The sequence below is a fragment of the Scyliorhinus torazame genome, chromosome 15, assembly GCF_047496885.1.
Source record: "Scyliorhinus torazame isolate Kashiwa2021f chromosome 15, sScyTor2.1, whole genome shotgun sequence".
Lineage (NCBI taxonomy): Eukaryota > Metazoa > Chordata > Chondrichthyes > Carcharhiniformes > Scyliorhinidae > Scyliorhinus > Scyliorhinus torazame.
The window spans coordinates 94,242,859-94,263,120 of NC_092721.1; the positions used below are offsets into that span (position 1 = coordinate 94,242,859).

The window sequence follows — 20,262 nt, forward strand, 5'->3', positions numbered from 1 at the left end:
TAGGTATAAAGAAGGGTTAAGTCATAGTTTGGCATGATTGAGGCAGTAATTGAATGGCTGAAGGATGGAATTTTTCCTTTATATATGGCAAAACACATCAGCTAAGATTTTAATGCTACGGTACCTGCATTGAAATGGTGGAAATGTTCATTCGGGCACTACTCCACGTTTAAGTCCCCAACTATAAGAACCTCAATTCACCACTTCAGCATTAGCAAAATTCAACATTTTCTGATAGTGATAACAGAAAGGTAATTAAAATGCAAGAACACCTTGAAAGATTTTATTTTTGCAACATGAATCAAGAATTTCTAGACACAAATGATTGGAAACGGCAATCCAGCATATTTGGGTAAATGAATGACTTTACAGAGAGTTTGCTTTAACCTGGTCATTATTATTTATTGCAGGTGATGGTTTTGTCTTCTGTGCCTCAGTTCCACCTTTGGATGTTTCTTGAAACAAACGGCGTGGTGTCCACAAGGACATTATGATTCTTTTATATTCTTTTCTGAAGTTTTGGTTCAGCAGTCCATATATAATTGCATTAAGGCAACTGTTAAAGTAAGCCATGAAGTAACTAAGGACGAAGAGCCACTCTGGGATTTTTGGTGCAATCTTCTGTGGATTGATAGCCACAGCTAGGCCAATGAGGTTCAGGGGTGCCCAGCAAAATGCAAAAAGTACAAATACTAAAAACATAGTCAGAAAGTTTCTGAAGTCACTTTGCTTCAGTCCTGGCCTCACATCCGTTTTGACTCGCCTCCTTACTTGAATCACCAAAATCCAGATTCGCAGGTAACAAAATGACACAACTGTGATAGGAACTAGGAAGTGAATTACCACAACAGCAATGGTATAAGAGGAACTAACTGTCTGAGCAAATGTACAGGAATAGACGCGGGCATCATACTTCAAGGATCCAACAAAAAAATTTGGTACTATTGCAAGAACTGTTAATACCCAAATCAGAAACACAAAGATCAATGTGTTGCGACAGCTATATAATTTGTCATAAGCCAGACTGTGACAGATGTAGCAGTATCTGTTTATTGCAATTGCGGTGATGTTAAAAATTGAACCTATCACACTTAGTCCCATCAAAAAGCCACTCACTTTACAGTGAATGTCACCAAGGAGCCATCCATTGTGAAACATGGCAAAGAGTATTAGTGGATATGGATACACAGCCACGACCAGGTCAGCAAACGCCAAGCTTACAACAAACACATTACCTGCAAAAGAATAAAAGAAAGAGCTGTTAAACCAAACTTAATCACCATTTACCTCTACGGCATTCTACAATGGCTTCTATCGAAGTGGATTACTAGTCATTCATCTATTGGACATTGCAGGACGTTGCCACTGGAGGCTGACTGCCATTTTTGCTGACCTAATAGCAGTTATTGATTCCAACTGCAGTTATTCTAAGTACTCGGAGTCATTGGTAATGAGTTACTAACTTGGTCCACAAACAAGCAGATAAACTGGCTTTATGGCAAATCTATGGAGAGAGGGAGAGAAACAGGACTCCATTCATTACCAGCAAGACCTTGAAGCCTCAGTTAAGATAAAAACATCTTTTTAACAATTGCACTTTAAGAAAGAATGCAGCCTAGCACTGGAGAAATAGAAAAGTTAACAACATGGAAAATATCATTTTGTGAAGTAAGTTCTCCCATGTCAATCAGTTGGGTAACTTTAACCTATTGGTCATTTCTACCACTCCTTGTAGTTTAATGATGTAGCTGCACTCCTTGTAATAGCGTTTAGATTAGTGATTTGTAGCCTTGAAAAGTAGAGAAAGTAATGAATTGTAATTGGACATTGGATTTGACCCAGGAAAATGTCAGCTTAAAGGCACTTGTTCAATTGACCTAATTTCCCCACAGTCCCTTGATTTGTAAGCACTTACCTTAACTGGAGCATTACACTTTGAATCGGCAATCTTGTGTGCGTATTGTCTCACTGTCATTGAATTAACTTACTTAAAGCCAACTGGTTATGAGAAATAATTTGAGATGATTTGATATATAAGTACTTCATAAATAGAAGTAGCTATTTTTAACTATTGGTCCAAATTGATCACAACTTTTAATGCATTTACACAAGTGCTTAGGATGTCTACGTTATCACACCAATTGAATAAATAGCTCCTGGAAGAGTTTGAAATATTCTTCTACTTATCATTCAGCAAATAAGTAAACTCCTATAAGTCGAAAAGTGAAAATACTGACTTGATTGGGTGTTAAATCTGACCAGAACTCACCTTGTTAAAATCCCTTCAAGCATGCACTGTACATTGCTCTACAATAATTTGAGCAAATGGGTAGAAATTTATTTGCAGTTTTCCAAAATGTACTCTCAAGCAGGTGAGGAGCGCAAAGTCATAAAATGTCCTCTTTAATGTCTGATCTTAGGCTATGTTTTCAGAATGTTTACTCCTAGATCTGAGTCTTATGTAAGAGGAGTTTATATACCTAAACATGTAAAATAGCTAAGAAAAAGTACTCAACATTACACAATTGTAAACAATATAGGACGTTATTTCAGGGCAATATCAACAGTATGTGAACAAATGGGACTAAGCATCGTCCTGATATATGTGATTCAGCTTCAGCCGGCTGTTAATTTACCTACAGAACCTATCGGCGTTAGCTTGATCCCATTAACTCTGGGCAAAACTCTATGAAGTTAAAAAACATTATTTTTAATACTCACAATAGCTGATACAGATGGATTTATTTGCATATTCCAGTGCACAATATTTTGGTATCTGTGCTGGTTCCGAAACCAGGGACAAAGGGATGTGGGGTTAGAATTAAGGTGAATCAATGAATATACAGAGACCTCACATTTGCTTTCTTGCATCATTGAAAGGATTTTTCTCACAGGTCTTGTTCTGACAGTGTGCTTTCACTGCTTGGAAAGTGAGTTCCATTCCTGTGGAGTCTACATCAGAAGATCTGTCATTCCTAACTGACAGCCTTCAATTAAACTTGAGAGCACTTGTACAGCTTCACTTTGGTCCTCAGATGAGGAATAAGATGAGCAAAAGCAACCAAAACTGCAATGAGCAACAGGAATCTTCCCCTTAACCATCTGTTGCTCCACTGGACAGAAGGAATGGATGGATATAGGGGGGCAAAATATTGCAGCGGCATTAGTGGCCTTGCATGTCAGCTGGAGAGCTAGTAAGAGACCCACGATGCTTCTTTTTGGGAAGACCAGCCTGGAGGGTTCTCCTGGAGGGTCATTTAATAATAATCTTTATTAATGTCACAAGTAGGCTTACATTAACACTGCAATGAAGTTACTGTGGAAATCCCCTCGACGCCAGAGTCTGGCGCCTGTTCGGGTACACAGAGGGAGAATTCAGAATATCCAATTCATCTTACAAGCACGTCTTTAGGGACTTGTGGGAGGAAACCGGAGCCCCCGGAGGAAACCCACGCAGGCATGGGGAAAATATGCAGACTCCACACAGACAGTGACCCAAGCCGGGAATCGAACCTGGGACGCTGGCGCTGTGAAGCAACATTGCTAACCACTGTGCTTTACTCTACACTAGGGGTTCTCTATCATTGTACCTGCCTCCACAATCTGCTCCAACACTTTTCCATGTGAGAGACCTTTGAAACAACACAACTTCCTGTCTGGGTGGTTCCTTCAAGGTTTATGTATTTGAGATAGTGGACAGTATGCATGAGTCCTGCGATAGTGTATCCAAATACGGGACACGTCCGCAGCACCTCATCAAGCTCGACCTGGTATTGGGTCATGTCCCCCAGTGAGTTGGACATTCTGCCGAGGCCCTCAGCCATGGCTGTCACTGACTGCACTTGGACACTTTCACTCATGTTGCCAAGGTCTCCACTGTGGTCGCCACCTTAGCTGTGTTGACCTTGGTGCCACGTATTGCGGCTGCTATCATAGAACATAGAACATAGAAAATACAGCACAGAACAGGCCCTTCGGCCCACGATGTTGTGCCGAACCTTTGTCCTAGATTAATCATAGATTATCATTGAATCTACAGTGCAGAAGGAGGCCATTCGGCCCCCTGAGTCTGCACCAGCTCTTGGAAAGAGCACCCTACCCAAACTCAACACCTCCACCCAACACCAAGGGCAATTTGGACATTAAGGGCAATTTATCATTGGCCAATTCACCTAACCCGCACATATTTGGACTGTGGGAGGAAACCGGAGCACCCGGAGGAAACCCACGCAGACACGGGGAGGACGTGTAGACTCCGCACAGACAATGACCCAAGCCGAAATCGAACCTGGGACCATGGATCTGTGAAGCAATTGTGCTATCCACAATGCTACCGTGCTGCCCTTAAGAACAAATAAATCTACACTATATCATTTTCCCGTAATCCATGTACCTATCCAACAGCTGCTTGAAGGTCACTAATGTTTCCGACTCAACTACTTCCACAGGCAGTGCATTCCATGCCCCCACTACTCTCTGGGTAAAGAACCTACCTCTGATATCCCTCCTATATCTTCCACCTTTCACCTTAAATTTATGTCCCCTTGTAATGGTGTGTTCCACCTGGGGAAAAAGTCTCTGACTGTCTACTCTATCTATTCCCCTGATCATCTTATAAACCTCTATCAAGTCGCCCCTCATCCTTCTCCGCTCTAATGATCACCTGCTCCCGTAACCTCTGGGACTCCTCCAATTGGCTATGGACCTGCTGGAGTGTCGCTGACATCTCCCTTTAGATGTCCCGGTTCCTCCATAATGTCTCCATCAGCTCCGGGTAACCCTGTTGCAGAGACTCAGCATCTGACTGGGACCCAGCTGGGTCCTGGGATCCATCCGCACTTTGACTGCTGTCTCGCCTGGAGGTTCCTGCCTCAACTGATGTGCATCAGTGACTGTGTGGTGCTCACCAGATTGTGCCCCAGTAGCTTGTCCATTAACCTTGCCCACCGAGGTGTGTCCCGCTGCGCTGGTGGACGGTGGGGATGACACCTGTGCGCATCGGTGTGGAATCCTTGGAGATCTCCTCCGAGGTGGTCTTATGGGAGACAGGGGAGGAGGGAGTGGGGTACCACCCCGGATGGGCCATTGCCGTCAGCTGGAGGGCTGGTGGGGGAATGAACACATGGTCAGCGGGAGGGATGGGTCAGTCTGTGTGGCAGTAGTAACTCACGTGTGACAATCCACGGGTGGGGCCTGGTGGATCGTCACCTCTGCGGCATGCACCGACCTCCGCATTGGTGACCACTCTGTACCCGCCCACCCCAGTAATCTCCAGGACCCATTCCTCAAAGGTCATGAGTATTTTTATGTCCAGCATTCCTCTGTCGGTCAGGGCCTTCTCCCAGCGATTGTGGGAGACACAGAGAAGGCATCGTTAGCCACATGTGGGGTTCACATTGGTGGGGGCCATGGCCTGAAGGGAGGGTTGGGTGATGGGAGGGTTAAGGTGAAGGGGGGTGAATGGTGGGTTGGGGGGTAGATGGATGGTTGGGGGTGGGGAGGGCGCTGGTCGCGTTGGGGGCTGGGAAGGTTTTGGGGAGGGGGGGTGGTGTCAACTCCCCCGTGCTGCCCAGTGTGGGTTGTTAACCTTCTTGCGGCACTGGAGGCTAGTCCTCCTGGTCACACTTCCCGAGCGACAGCCGCTGACGTTTCATCCAAGACAGCACTGGCTGCCCTCTGGCTCACCCTCCTGGGAACAGGACATCCCTCTTTGGCCTCCAATGCATCTCGGATCCTCCCCAGGTCTGCATCTCCAAACCTTGGGGCCGGTCGTCTCGGCGCCATGGCTGCGAGCTGGCTGGGACTGCTTCACCTTGTTAGCGGGGGAGGGGTTGTGGGCTAGCAGGCATGGTTAGCGTTGCCGGCCTCGCCGGGCCGAGCGCCGGGAAGCTTGCGGCAATTCCCGCTCGCTACCATACTAAGAAATCCTTCTGGAGAATTGTGCCCATTGTTTCCTTGGCTGGTCTGACCTGTTGTCTCCCCTTACATTACACAATTAGTTTGAAATCCGGTTTGCTTTCCATGATATTGCCTTGGAAACAAACATTTAGAGGTTTTGCAGCATAAAAGCCTGTATGCTGATAATTGTTGTCCTCCTGCAGGAATACTTGCATCACGCTGGGCGGGCCCATGGGAGATAAAAGATACCAATTAAAGCTGCCAAGGTTAGAGGGTGTTAAATCATCAGTGTACACACTTTTCAATGGCTGCTGAAATCATGTAACAATGTTGGCTGGATGGTATTTAATTCTTTCAGTAAGCAGCTGGAAGACTGTCCATCTGCCCTCCCTCTGTATCTCTCCATCTCCAATTGCCAGTCCTGTCAAAACTTAGTTTTTCTCCAGCACTTCCTCCTCTGCAGTTTTCAGATAGAGGGTGACTAAAGGGCCTTCTCTGGTTCTCTGCCTCTCCTTGGTGTTGTCCATTCTCTTTTTCTGAATTGTGCATGTAGATGGTGAAAAGGCTTTGGGGATTATATTTTCTTAAAAGATATTTTATTCCAAACATATTCAACATAATAACACAACCTTAACATCCAACAGAGTGTGCAATTTGTGCATTTCTTCTCCATTTACTGCCCCCTTCTCTGCTACAAATAACTCCACAAATATAGCTATGAAAGGCCTCCACCCTATCTCAAAGCTCTCCACAGACCCCCTTAGGGCTACTTTGATTTTCTCCAGCCTGAGAAACTCGTAAAAGTCGCCCAACCATGCTATAACCCCCGGCGACGTGGATGACCTCCAATTCAAAAGTATCCATCACCAGGCAGTCAGAGAGGCGAAGGCCACGACATCGGCCTCTTTCCCCGCAGCAGCTCCAGCATCTCCGACACCCCAAAGATCGCTACCTTAGGGTCTGGCTTCATCTCAACCTCTAATATCCTCGATAAGTTCCCAAACTCTGCATTCCAAAAGTTCTCCAAATCTTCACACCCCAGAACATATGGGCATGGATTGCCACCCCCCTCCCACACCTCTTGCATCCGTCCGCTACCTCTGGAAAAAAACCACTCCTCTGTGCCCAAGTCATGTGGACCCTGTGCACCACCTTTAACTGTATAAGACTCGTTCTTGCGCAGAAGGAGGTTGAGTCCACTCGGCTCATTACTCCCACCCACCAAGGTCCCCAACCTATCTCCCTTCCCAACCCGTCCTCCCACTTCCGCTTGATCCTTTTTGCAAAAGCTGTTCCCTGCTACCCCAACCATTCATATATATCCCCAATCCTACCACAACCCCTTTCAACCAGGAGCAACATTTTCTCCAGAAGCGTACACTCCAGCACCTGAGGGAATGAAGGCAGCTCCTTGAGTGCAAAGTGCCGTACCTGCCAATATCTAAACTCACTGCCCCTTGGTAGCTCGAACCTCTCCGCAGCTTCTCTAGCCCAGCAAACCTCCCCTCTGCAAACATGTCCCTGACCCGCTCCTCCCTCCATCTCCTATACATCCCATCCATCCCCCCTGGCATAAACCGATGATTCCCACACAGCATAGTAATTACCAACATGTGACCCAGTTTAAAGTGCCTCCTCAGCTGGTTCCAAATTCTTACTGACGACTCCACCACCGGACTCCCCGTATACTTTCCAGTGGTGCACGGTAGTGGGGCCATCACCAGAGCCCTCAGGCTTGTACCCTTGCAAGACTTCTCCTCTAACTTGACCCAATCAGCCCCTCCCCATCCTACCATCGTCTCACCTTCTCCACATGCATTGCCCAATAATAATGCAACAAATTTTGGAGTGCCAGCCCCCCTTCCCGCCTCTGCCTTTGCAACAGAGCCATCTTCACCCTCGGCACCTTCCTTGCCCACACAAATTCCGAGATGAACGTAGCTACCTTCCGAGAAAAGGCCTTGGGGAGGAAAATCGGGAAGGACTGAAACACAAACAGGAATCTTGACAGTATGTTCATCTTCACCACCTGCACCCTCCCCGTCAATGTCAGGTACCCCATGACGTCCTCCACCAACCCCGTTAAATTCCACCTATGCATCGTGGCCCACTCATACATTACCTGAATCCCCAGGCACCGGAACCACTCCCTTGCCACCATAAATGGCAGTGCCCCCATCATCGCGCCCTCCCACCCCCCTAGCCTGCTGCATTCACCGGGAACACCTCACCTTTCCTACATTAAATTTATAGCTGGAAAAGGCCCCAAACCTCTCCAGCAATCCCATGATTCAAAGAACAAAGATAAGTACAGGCCCTCCAAGCCTGCGCTGACCGTGCTGCCTGTCTAACCTAAAACCTTCTACACTTCCGGGGCCCGTATCCCTCTATTCCCAACCTATTCATGTATTTGTCAAGATGCTCCTTAAAAGTCACTATCGTACATGCTTCCACCACCTCCTCCGGCAGCGAGTTCCAGGTGCCCACTACCCTCTTTGAAAAAATGTCCCTCGCACATCTCCTCTAAACTTTGCCCCTCACACCTTAAACCTATGTCTCCTAGTAATTGACCCTTCCACTCTGGGAAAAAGCTTCTGACTATCCACTCTGTCCATGCCACTAATAATTTTATAAACTACTATCTGGTCGTCCCTCATTCTCAATCATTCCACTGAGAACAAACCGAGTTTATACAACCTCTTCTGTACCCTCGCCAAAGCATCCACATCCTCCTGGTGGTGTGGCAACCAGAATTGAACACTATATTCCAAGCGTAGGCTAAGTAACGTTCTGCCCATGCTTTCTAACCAGTCCGTCATGAACAGCAACATGTCATCGGCATTCAACGACACCCAGAGCTCCCTAACCCCCGTCTGAAGCCCCGCCACTCAGCCGAGGCCCGAAATGCCATCGCCAAAGGCTCAATCGCCAAAGCAAACAATAGCGTGGACACCCATGGCTCGTGCCCCTGTGCAGCCCAAAATGCCCCAAATTCATCTCATTCGTTCACACACCTGCCATGGGGGATGCACAAAGCAACTGAACCCTTGCCACAAACCTCAGCCCAAACCCAAACCTCCCCAGGATTTCAAACAAATACTTCCACTCTACCTGGTCAAAAGCCTTCCCTGTGTCCATTGACACAACCACTCCGACACTTGCTCCCCCCCCCCCCGCCGCCTTCCCCAGGGGGGTCAAAATTATGTTTAACAAACTCCTAATATTACTGGAGAGTTGCCTCCCCTTCATGAACCCTGTTTGAACCTCTGAGACCACCAGCGTAGTTGGCAACTCCCCCTTCTCCACTGCTTCATTAAACATGCACAAAATGTGGGGGGCCAACTCTGCCACAAACTGCTTAGAAACGTTTGCCGGGAAGCCATCCGGCTCCAACGCCTTACCCGACGGCATCATACCAATGCACTCCATCCTCCTCCTTTAGCCCTAATGGCTCCGTCAGTGCCTGCGTCTTTCCCTCCTCTATCTCCGAGAAGTCCAGCCCATCTAAAAAAATGACCCAAATCAGCCTACTACTCCCCTCAGCTTGGGCCTCTACAACCCCTCGTAAAAGGCCTTGAACACTTCATTTATCCTCTCTGGATCCGACACCACGCTTCCCCACCCTCCGCCTTTACCTGAAGGATTTCCCTCACTGTTGCCTGTCGCCACAGCTGTTGGGCCAGCATGCAACTCGAGTTCTCCCCATACTCATGCTGCAACCCTGCACCCTCCACAGCTGGCCCACCGCCCTTCCCATCGTCACCTGATCATACTGCCCCTGCAACTTATTTCTTTCCGCCAACAACTTCTTTGTGGGGGCCACAGAGTACCTCCTATCCACCTGAACTATCATGTCCAACAGTCGCCGATGCTCCTCCTTCAAGGTCTCCCAAAACATGAATGCTGATGCCTCCCCATTCTGATTAAGCTCAACATAATTCTTAATCGTCACTGCCACCCTCCCACAGAACTCTTTGTCGGCCAAAAGCCCCAAATCCAACCTCCACCCGGCCTCTGCACGTGACCCGAGCAAAATCTCACATCTGAAATCACTATTCCTGCATACTCCGCACCTTCTACCCCCATCAGCACCACAAAAGTCAATCTGGGAATGCAGGCTGTACACCTGCGAGAAGAAGGACTACTCCCTCTCTCCTGGATGCCCAAACCTCCACAGAGCCACCATCTTCATCCTCTTCAGAAACTCTCCCAGCTTTCGTGCATTTCTTGACTTCCCCATCGACTTATCCACCCTTCGCACCAATACACAATTAAAATCCCCCATAATCAGCTGGTGAGAGTCCAAATCCAAGATTGCCCTTAATATTTTTTTAAAAAATCATTTAGGGATGTGAGCGTTGCTGGTCAGGCCAGCATTTATTTTCCATCCCTTCCACCCTTCAGAAGGTGTTGGTGAGTTGCCTTCTTGGACCCCTGCAGTCCTTGAGGTGTAGTTATACCCACTGAGCTGTTAGGAAGGGAGTTCCAGGATTTTGTCCGAGCGACAGCGAAGGAGCGGCGATATATTTCCAAGTCAGGGTGGTGAGTGACTTGGAGGAGAACTTCCAGGTAGTGAGGTTCACAGGTATCTGCTGCAATTGTCCTTCTAGATGGTATTGGTCATGGGTTTGGAAGGTGCTGACGAAGGAACCTTGGTGAGTTACTGCAGTGCATCTTGTAAATGGTACACACGGCTGCCACTGTTCGTCGGTGGTGGAGGGTTTGAATGTTTGTGGAAGGAGGAGCAATCAAGTGGGCTGCTTTGTTCTGGATGGTGTTGAGCTTCTTGAGTGTTGGAGCTGCACTCATCCAGGCAAGTGGAGAGTATTCAATTCCACTTCTGACTTGTGCCTTGTAGATGGTTGACAGGCTTTGGGGGGGTCAGGAGGTAAGTTATTCGCCGTAGGATTCCTAGTCTTTGACCTGTACTGGTAGCCACAGTATTAATGTGGCTAGTCCAGTTCAGTTTCTGATCAATGGTAACCCCCATGATGCTGATTGTGGGGGATTCAGCGATGGTAATGCCATTGTATGTCAAGGGGCAGTGGTTAAATCCTCTCTTGCAGGAGATGGTCATTGTCTGGCACTTGTGTGGCATGAATGTAACTTGCTACTTGTCAGCTCAAGCCTGGATATTGTCCAGGTCTGGCTGCATTTGGACATGGACTGCTTCATTATCTGGCGAGTCGCGAATGATGCTGAACATTGTTCAGTCATCCGCAAACATCCCCACTTCTGACCTTATGATGGAAGGGAGGTCATTGATGAAGCAGCTGAAGATTGGGCCCAGGACACTACCCTGAGGAACTCATACAGTGATGTCCTGGGGCTGAAGTGAATGACATCCAATCACCACAACTATCTTCCTTTGTGCCAGGTATGACTCCAACCAGCAGAGAGTTTCCCCCCTGATTCCCATTGACTCCAGTTTAGCTAGGGCTCCTTGATGCCATACATATCAACTGCTGCCTTGATGTCAAGAGCAGTCACTCTTCATCAAAGAAAGCCTCTTCTTGAATCTGGCATCATCCCAATTGAGCCCATACACATTCACCAACACCACCAGTGTCCCCACTAGCACCCCATTCACAATCATAAACCTCCACCCGGATCCCGCAACTCCCTAGCCCCAGTAAACCCCGTTTTCTTTTTCAACAGTATGGCGAGCCCCCTCGACTTCGAGTCAAAAACCGAATGGAACACTTGCCCCACTCACACCTTTCTCAACCACACCTGGGGGCGTGATTCTCCGACCCCCCCACCGGGTCGGAGAATCGCCTGGGGCTGGCGTGAATCCCGCCCCCGCCGTGTCCCGAATTCTCCGCCACCAGAGATTCAGCGGGGGCGGGAATCGCGCCGTGCCAGTCGGCGGGCCCACCCCAGGGACTTCTCCGGCCCGCGATGGGCCGAAGTCCCGCCGCTGTCAACCCTCACCCGCCGGCGTGGATTAAACCTCCTTTTGAATGGCGGGGCAAGGCGGCACGGGCAGGCTCCGGGGTCCTAGGGGGGGGGGGGCGCGGGGCGATCTGGCCCCGGGGGAATGCCCCCACGGTGGCCTGGCCCGCGATCGGGGCCCACCGATTCACGGGCGGGCCTGTGCCGTGGGGGCACTCTTTTTCTTCCGCCTTCGTCATGGTCTTCACCATGGTCTTCACTCACTCCATGGCCTCTACCGGAAGTCCGCTGAAGCGATTATAGGGAGGTGAGTTACTTGCCATGGAATTCCCAGCATTTGAGCTGCTCTTGTAGTCACAGTATTTATACAGCTGCCAGTGTTAACTTTCTGGACAATGATGACCCGCAGGATATTGATGATGGGGAATTCAGTGATAGTAATGGTATCGATGGAAAGGAGAAGTTGCAAGACCCTCTCTTGTTTCAATCAGGGTCCTATACTGTTTGGACTCCCATGCAATTTTGGTGATCTGCGTTTCCCACAGGAACTGAATGTTATCATACATTGAGATATCCGATACTCAGATTTACTTTGCTTCAGTGAGTTTGGTGTCGAGGACAGCGACATCAATTTACCAAAGGAAGGCACTGAAAAAAAATCAGAGAACTTTAGTTTCTTCATCACATCAACAGATTCAGCTCAGAAGCAAAAATAAAATTCCTTTTCACACAGAAGGTTTATTTCCTATCTGTAGAGGCTGCCAAGGAACCTCAGGAGGATGCTGACAGGGTGGCAGTTCGTGCAGTGGGATAGCAAATTGAATTTAATGTGGAGAAGTGGGAGGTGCAGCATTTAAGGGAGGAGGAATATGAAGAGGAAGCATTCACTAAATGGTAAAAGAGTTGAAAGAGTAGCAGAGAGCCCTGTGGGCTTCACAGTCAGCTTTTAGAAATGGAAGCATAAACTAATAAAGCTGTAAAAGAACATTTTTAGGATTTAGTTGCAAACAGTGCACACCTCGATCCATCCCACTGTTACCAGCAGACAAATCATTGTTGTCCTCGGCTTCGCTTTATTTACCTTTTCTTCTTGGGTCAACATATCCATTTTGGATGTGGAAGCGCTCAAACTCTCATATCAGACAGAAACCCGCGGCTGTTGGCAAGTTATCTCATTGACAGCACATGCGATCAATGACCTTAACATATTGCACCGAGTTAAATAACATAATAGCCTTGCTTAAAAAAAAAGCAAATTCAGCTTTTCCAGATGTTGATACATATGTACATTTATAAAAGATCTTGCATCTAGTGCATGCTTTGTCCATAATACATGGATGCGACATTACAGGTATCACATTTATACATGCTCACATTTTGCATCACAATATCAAATGCCTAAGATTGCAACAGCTTGAACAGGTGGAAAATTTCCCAGTCAAAATCAAGTGGGGTATGTGCGGACATACTACTAAGGAAAACATACAAAGGGTGTATGAAGTCAATCAACAATGAACATTCTTGAAAAGTTAACTATAAAAAAGAAGACAAATGATTGAAATTGCTTTACATATTTTTTGAAAAGTCCTTTCAGGTCCCATCTTGCTTCTCCGTAAATTTGTTTATTTTATTTATTGTCACGTGTACTGAGGTACAGTGAAAAGTATTTTTCTGCGTGCAGCTCAGATCATTTAGTACATGAAACAAAAAGAAAATACGGAAACTACCATCAATGCAACAGCCTTTTCTGTATTAAAAATACAACCTATGAACATTTTGATAAAATACCAGCTCTCTTTGAGAAGCCTAGTACCCCTATGTTTCTTTTATTCCCTTATGTCTCTCCATCTGCTATTCTCTTTCTCTTTGCTATTTTGGTGTAGTTATTGGAGGAGGGGGGAATTGTACTTTCAGACGAGATGCTGAACCAAAGACGCTGTTCTCCCTCGCAGGTGTATGTACAATCCATGGCACATTTCAAAAAGGAACAGGGGAGCTCTCCGGATGTCATTGCCATTATTTACCCCTTGACCAACATCACCAAAACAGGTTAACTAATCATTTATTGTTATCTGTGGAACCGTGCAGTGCACAAATAACATGCCACATTTTCATACATTACAACATCAAATGGCCTTCAAGGGGGTTTCACTGGCTGCAAGGCATGCCCCGATTATGAAAAGTGCTAGATAAATGCGAGTTTTTCTTCTCTTACAGTTATCCCCAGATTTCTCTCAGTTGTAGTTAACTTTATTTCTATTTAAATTCTCTCATTAATTACAATCTCACATGGCCAACTTTTGAGGGGATGTTGCACAGATCTGCAGAATTCTGTAATGAATAATTCAAAGTCTTGATTTTCAGCATAAGTGTCTTTATACCGCAAATCCAAATAATAACATCTAAGTTTTCTAATTATTTGTTTCTATGGTAATATCATGGAAAGCAAGTCGGATTTCAAACTGTGTAATGTAAGGTGAGACACCAGGTCAGACCAGCCAAGGGAAGCAATGTATTGTAAGAGTTTGACAACACTTATATCTAACAAGATAATACCATTCTCCTCTACAGAGATGTATTTTTGAGATGCGGTTTTTCACAGGCTTGATGAAGGTAGATAAAATGCTGAAATCACTACACTACAGTTTAAAGTAAAGCCCATGAGTAAATTACTTGTATTTGTTGGGAGTTCTCAAAAATTGCAAAATCAATGCTCGACACTATTTTAAAGGATCAACATTCTGTCCTTTAAAAATCTATTGGTTGATTTTAATATTTTTAGGTTTCAAGCAGGTTCTGCATACCTGATCAAAACATTTTGGGTGGATTCTCCCTTTCTGAGACTAGGGACTAGATTCTGCGTTTCAGCAGCTGAGTGCCGGCGTCCAGACAGGTCTCGGGCTTTTGGAACGGGCAGTCCCATCTAGAGTGGAGCTACAGTCACAAAGTCAGGGCTACATGAGGGTTGTCGGCGAGCATCCAGCTCCTGCAGGCGCAGGTGGAGGAGTCCAACTGCATGTAGGGGCAGGAGGTAGTGCTGACCATGCGAGCCATTCAGGCACTGCATGGGTGGCGTCCGCGGTGGAGGCATTGGGGGCGACGGTTTCGGCTATGGATCAGCATGTCCAAGGCCTGGGGCATTCTGTGAAAGCGCTGGCCGAGGTCCAGGACAGGGTTGCTGCCACACAAGCGACCATGTCCCAGAGCCAACTGTACATCACAGCGGCACTCCTAGCATGGCCCAGTCACAGCAGACCATGCCGTGCAACATCGCTGGCCAACATGGCGCAGACAAAGATGGTTTTCGCCCAGTCCCAAAGGGAGATGGCGCAGTCACTAACTGATGTGACACAAACCCAGAAGGTGGTGGCACAGTTGCCGCGTAACGTGGCGCAATTCCAGATGGCGTTGGTCCACTCCCTGTGCTCCATGGCCACGAGCATGCAGACCATGGTTGAGACGAGAGCAGGCCTCCAGGACTGGCAGTGCCAGTTGTCGGGGAGCCTCAGGGGATAGCTCCGCTCGCACCCCTGTCCTATGAATTAGCTGGGGGCCATGGGCCAGCCCGAAGGAGAAGGAGGTGATGGGGCACGTGCCGGTGAATCCCTCATGGGAGGTTCTAGAACACCGCAGCATTTCAGACTCCCCCGCCTCCCTCCTGTCCCTGGCACATCTGGTGGGCAGAACAGGGCAGCACCACACCACCTAGGACACCCGAGCAGCAGCCGGGCCCATTCAGGCCCAGTCGCCCCAGAAAAAGCCCACTAACGGGGATCTATGTCGCAGGGCAGGAATCACAGCAGGCTGCTTCCACTCCTGCTGTGCCGTCTGGGGAACCACCTCGGCATAGCATTAGGGCCTCTAAGGCCAGAAAAGTACACATCAGTTAAGATGGCGCGGGTGCAGGACACAGTTTAGTTATAGGGGCTGGGGCACAAACCATCGCAGAACAGGTTGTCATCATTCTCCATCCCATGGACCAGACCCGCTGTTACTACCAACCCAGGGCCCCCACCCTGTAGTGCGGAGGGGGTTGCAGGCGGGGCCTAGCCAGGGGAGCGGGGGGAGGGGGGGCATGTGGTGCTGGGATGCGGTGTCCGTACCCCTGGCCAGTCCCCCCCCCCCTCTACCCTCCCTCCTGGAGGCAATCAGAGTGTTCTTGCGCGTTGGCCCTGGCACAGACATCATGCGGCCTCCCATGCCTGCCTGGGTGACGTGCTCTGTCCACCCTCCTCCGCATCCTCCTCATTGAATGAGGCCTGGCTTTCATCCTCTTCCTCCAGCACATCGCTCCTCTGCTGCGTGATGATGTGGAGGACGCAGCAGGCCACCACGAGGCGCATGACCCTCTCAGCATCATACTGGAGAGCCCCGCCAGAGTAGTCCAGACACCTGAACCGCATCTTCAAGAGACCGAAGCACCACTCAATCACCACCCTGGTCGCTGCATGGGCATCATTGTAGCGGGTCTGCGCATCGGTCTGTGGCCTCGAGATAGGCATCAGCAGCGAAGACTGCAGCGGACTTGCTGCTTCTAAGATTGCTGACATTATCTTCAGTCTTTGTGTAAACCACCTTGTCGATGATATGACCCAGGTAATTTATAGATGACTTGAAAAAGTCAGACTTTTCCTTCTTAACTCTCAGGTTGTGGCTCTGTAAATGCTTCAGGGTAGCTTCCAAGTTCTCAAAGTATTCCTGTTCTCTTGAACTGATGATGCGTGTGTCATCGAAATAAACATTGCACTCCATTTAACCCACTTAAAATTTGATCCATGGTTCTTTGAAAAAGAGCAGGTGCAGATGTTAACCCAAAAGAAAGTCTTCTGAAATGAAACAGACCTTTGTGCATACCACGGTGAGTAGTTGCTGTAATTCGGCAGCTACATTCATCTGTAGATATGCCTGTGAATGTCCAATTTTATTGAAATCCTGTCCTGTACAAGGTCCAGCAAACAAGTCTTCAATCAGTGGCAGTGGATAATGATCTCCGCACAAAATTGGTTAATAGCTTCTGAATCTCCACACATTTTCATTGGGCCATCTCGTTTTAACAGAGGAATGATTGGTGTCACCCAATCGCTTGTCGCATCAGGTTCAATGACTCCTGTCTTTACTAATCTTTCTAGTTCTTCTTCAACTTTAGGCTTGATGGCGTATGGTGCGGTTCTAGTTTTGAGACATTTGGGTGTGCTGTCTGGCTTGATTTTTAGGTGTAGCTCAACTCCAGTCGTAGAGGTCAGTGAATCTTCGGACACTTTCCGTTGCAAGTTATTCTTTGAATTTAAATTGATTGGCTTTTTCCCAGCCAACCATGTTGTGCCAAATAGAGCAGGAAAATTTTCACGGACAATGTGAAGAGGCAACTTCGGCGTCTGCCCATTTGCTTCTACTTCACCATTATGCATCTTTTTAATGGTACAGCCTCTTCAGTGTACATCCTTTGGGTCACATTTGATGTTTTTAAAGGCAGATGCTTCAGCTTTTGATGATAAATTGTCTCAGGTATTAGCGGTACTGCTGCACCCGTATCCACTTCCATTTTAATTTCATGACCTTCAAGTTTTGGATATGCCCCAAAACATTATTCTTCTCCCTGCATTGACAAGACACCCAGCTTTATCTCTCGCTGTAGCTCGGTTTCACTGTCTTTTGGATGATCATAAGCTTCATCCACTAATTTGTAGACATGTCTAGTTTGTTTACTTGTATTGTTCTTCGTGCACTTTCTTGCTGTAGAATATGTTTTCCAAGCCCAACACATCTTGACAATATGGCCCTTCTTGCCACAGTTCTTTCAAGTATTTAATTTACTCCAGCATTCCTCTGCTGGGTGTCCAACCTGTATACAATAGTGACGTGGTTGCACTTTGGCAGCCCTCTTCCTTGAGGTGTCCATTTTGTGGTTCTTTGCTCCAGCCGCTATCTGTGAAGCTTCCCTTGTTGCAAGCTCCATAGATGTGGAACTTCCACAGCAGCTCTTAAAGTTAAATCACTGACAGTAAGGAACTTCCTCTAAATAACTTCACCGTGCACATCACAAATCAGCCTGTCTTGAAAAGAATCAAGTGCGTACTAAATCTTGTTAATCTTCTTAAAAATGCTACAAATCGTAAAATACTTTCACCTTCTTCCTGACTACGGGTGTGGAATCTGAACCTTTCAATAACACTCTAGGAGAGAAATATCCCACTAAAATTTTTATTAATTCACTGAAGGAAATGTCATCTGGTTTTGCTGCGTCAACAAGATTCTATTGCAGCATAAACATTTTATGGTCAACTGAGCTGAGAAATGTTGTGACCTTTAGGTCCTCCTGTGTCTGATTAGCTATTAAAAACAATCTTTATTCATGTGAACGCCATGTTTCATAATCCTCATTAAAAGCGCCCATGGACTGTACGTGCAGCCACTTTTGGATCCCAGCTCCTAGGGTATACACCTCTTCCCTTCTGACTGTGTTCCAAAGTATATCACAAACAATTCCTTGAATAAACAAATAGAAATTTTTTCCCCTTTTTGCCTGAGTATATTTTGACTTTTCGCCCGAGTAGTGGCTCATGAGGAATCGACAAACTTCAAAATCCCCGTTCCGAGCATGCCTATGTCAATGTGATTTCCCATTTAAACCATCCAACTCCTCTGGGGAACCCTTGGGTGGGGATGCACTGCTGGTGGGAACAGAGAATCCCAACGATCGGAGAATTCCGGCCGGAATATAAAAGTAGGGTGGTCCTACTGCAGCTGTACACAGTGTTGGTGCGACTATGGTGCAGTACTCTGTGTAGCTTTGAACAAAATATAACGGTGTTGGAAGAAGTTCAGAGAAGATTCACCTGACTCATTCATGGGATGAAGAGTTTATCTGAAGAAGAAAGGTTGAACAGGTTAGGACTATATACCCATTGGAGATTGTAAGAATGAGGGGTGATCTTTCTCAAACATTCTGAGGGGATTTGATAAGAGTGGATACTTGGAGGATGTTTTGTCTTGTGGAAGAGACTAGGGCAAGGGGGGACACAGTTTAAAAGTAAATGTGGAAATGAGGAGAATCTTTTTTTTCTCAGAGTGTGGTTATTTTATGCAATTCTCTTCAGAAAACAGTGGCGACTGGGTCATCAAATTTATTCAAGGCAGAGTTAAATAGATTTTTGACAGACAAAGTAGTCAAGAGTTCTGGGGGCAGACAGGGCAGCAGAGTTGAGACACAATTAGATCAGCCATGGCCGAGCAGGCTCGAAGGGCTGAATGGCCTATTCCTGCTCCTAAGCCCTATGTTCCTGGCTGGAATTCTCCGGCTGTTGCAATTTTCTTTAGCCGCTGGCAGCGCACCCCTGCCTACACGATTTACCAGCGGCATGGAGTGGCTTTAATAGGAAATCCCATTGACAAGCAGCAGGAATAGAGAATCCCGTCACCAGCGAATGGTGCGCTGCCGAGAAACAGGCAGCTGGGGAACCGGAGGATCAAGCTCCCTATGTTCATAATGCATGTCAACCATGAGGTGTACCGCACATTCAGCTGTCTGGCTAAACTAGTCTAAACAAATAATGATGGTGCATGCATGAATAGAGTGAAAGAAATGCAATGTGAAATATTTACAAGTGTAATTTAATTTTGAAAAACACCCACGGCACCTTTAAGCCTTATTTCACTGGCAATGTAGTTGGGCAGGTCAGTTGTGGCCATCATACAGAGCCTCCCTGTTTGAACAGGAGACGTTTTAATAGGCTGGCCTTACGTGCAAAATTGTCAGCTGCTAGTGGGTTTCACCAATGAAAAGCTTCCTCCACAACAAAATCAAACGTGTATTGCATGCATGCTATGGCACGTGGGATCTTTATTATAATTGTGTGGGAAAGGGCAAAAAGAAAGGAAGCAAAAGTGGTGCGTAGTTCCGGCTACGATATTGGGAATGGCACAACATTGACAAAGTCCCAGCCAATGTGTTACTTATAAAAGTAAAAGTTGGTGAATGGTATTAAAGACTACTGTAGCTCGAGTACTGCACACAGTTCTGGGCACTGCTACACAGGAATGATGTGTGATTGCACTATGGAGGGTACAGAGGAGATTTACAAGGATGCTGTCAGAAATCAAGAATTTTAGTTATGAGGGAAGATTGGATAGGCTGAGATCGTTTCCTTTGGAATAAAGGAGGCTGAAGGAAGGTTTAATTATGAAGGGCCTAGCTAAAGTGGATAGCAAAGCCTTATTTCCTCTGTCAGAGACGCCAATAACCAGGAGTCAGCAATTTAAAGTAATTGGTAGACATATTAGAGTGGAGTTGAGCCACAATTCTTTCATTTAGAGGGTGATGGGGACTGGAATTCAATTCTTGAAAGGGTGGTATGAGTAGAAGCCCTCATTGCATTAAAGAAAACTTGAATATGCGCTTAAAATGCCGTAAACTACTGGAGGGGATATGGACCAATAGTTGGAAAGGGGGATTAGGCTGCATTGCTCTTT

General features: G+C 46.9%; 1 protein-coding gene across 1 annotated transcript in view; it reads right to left on the bottom strand.

Moving 5' to 3' along the window:
* Nucleotides 1-281: 281 nt before the first annotated feature.
* Nucleotides 282-20,262, bottom strand: part of LOC140391691 (melatonin receptor type 1B-like) — a 180,178-nt gene continuing 160,197 nt past the window's right edge. The window contains exon 2 of the mRNA XM_072476446.1: nucleotides 282-1,235. Within this exon, the coding sequence (XP_072332547.1) occupies nucleotides 367-1,235 (869 nt within the window). The 3' untranslated portion in view covers nucleotides 282-366. The remainder of the gene's footprint in view (nucleotides 1,236-20,262) is intronic.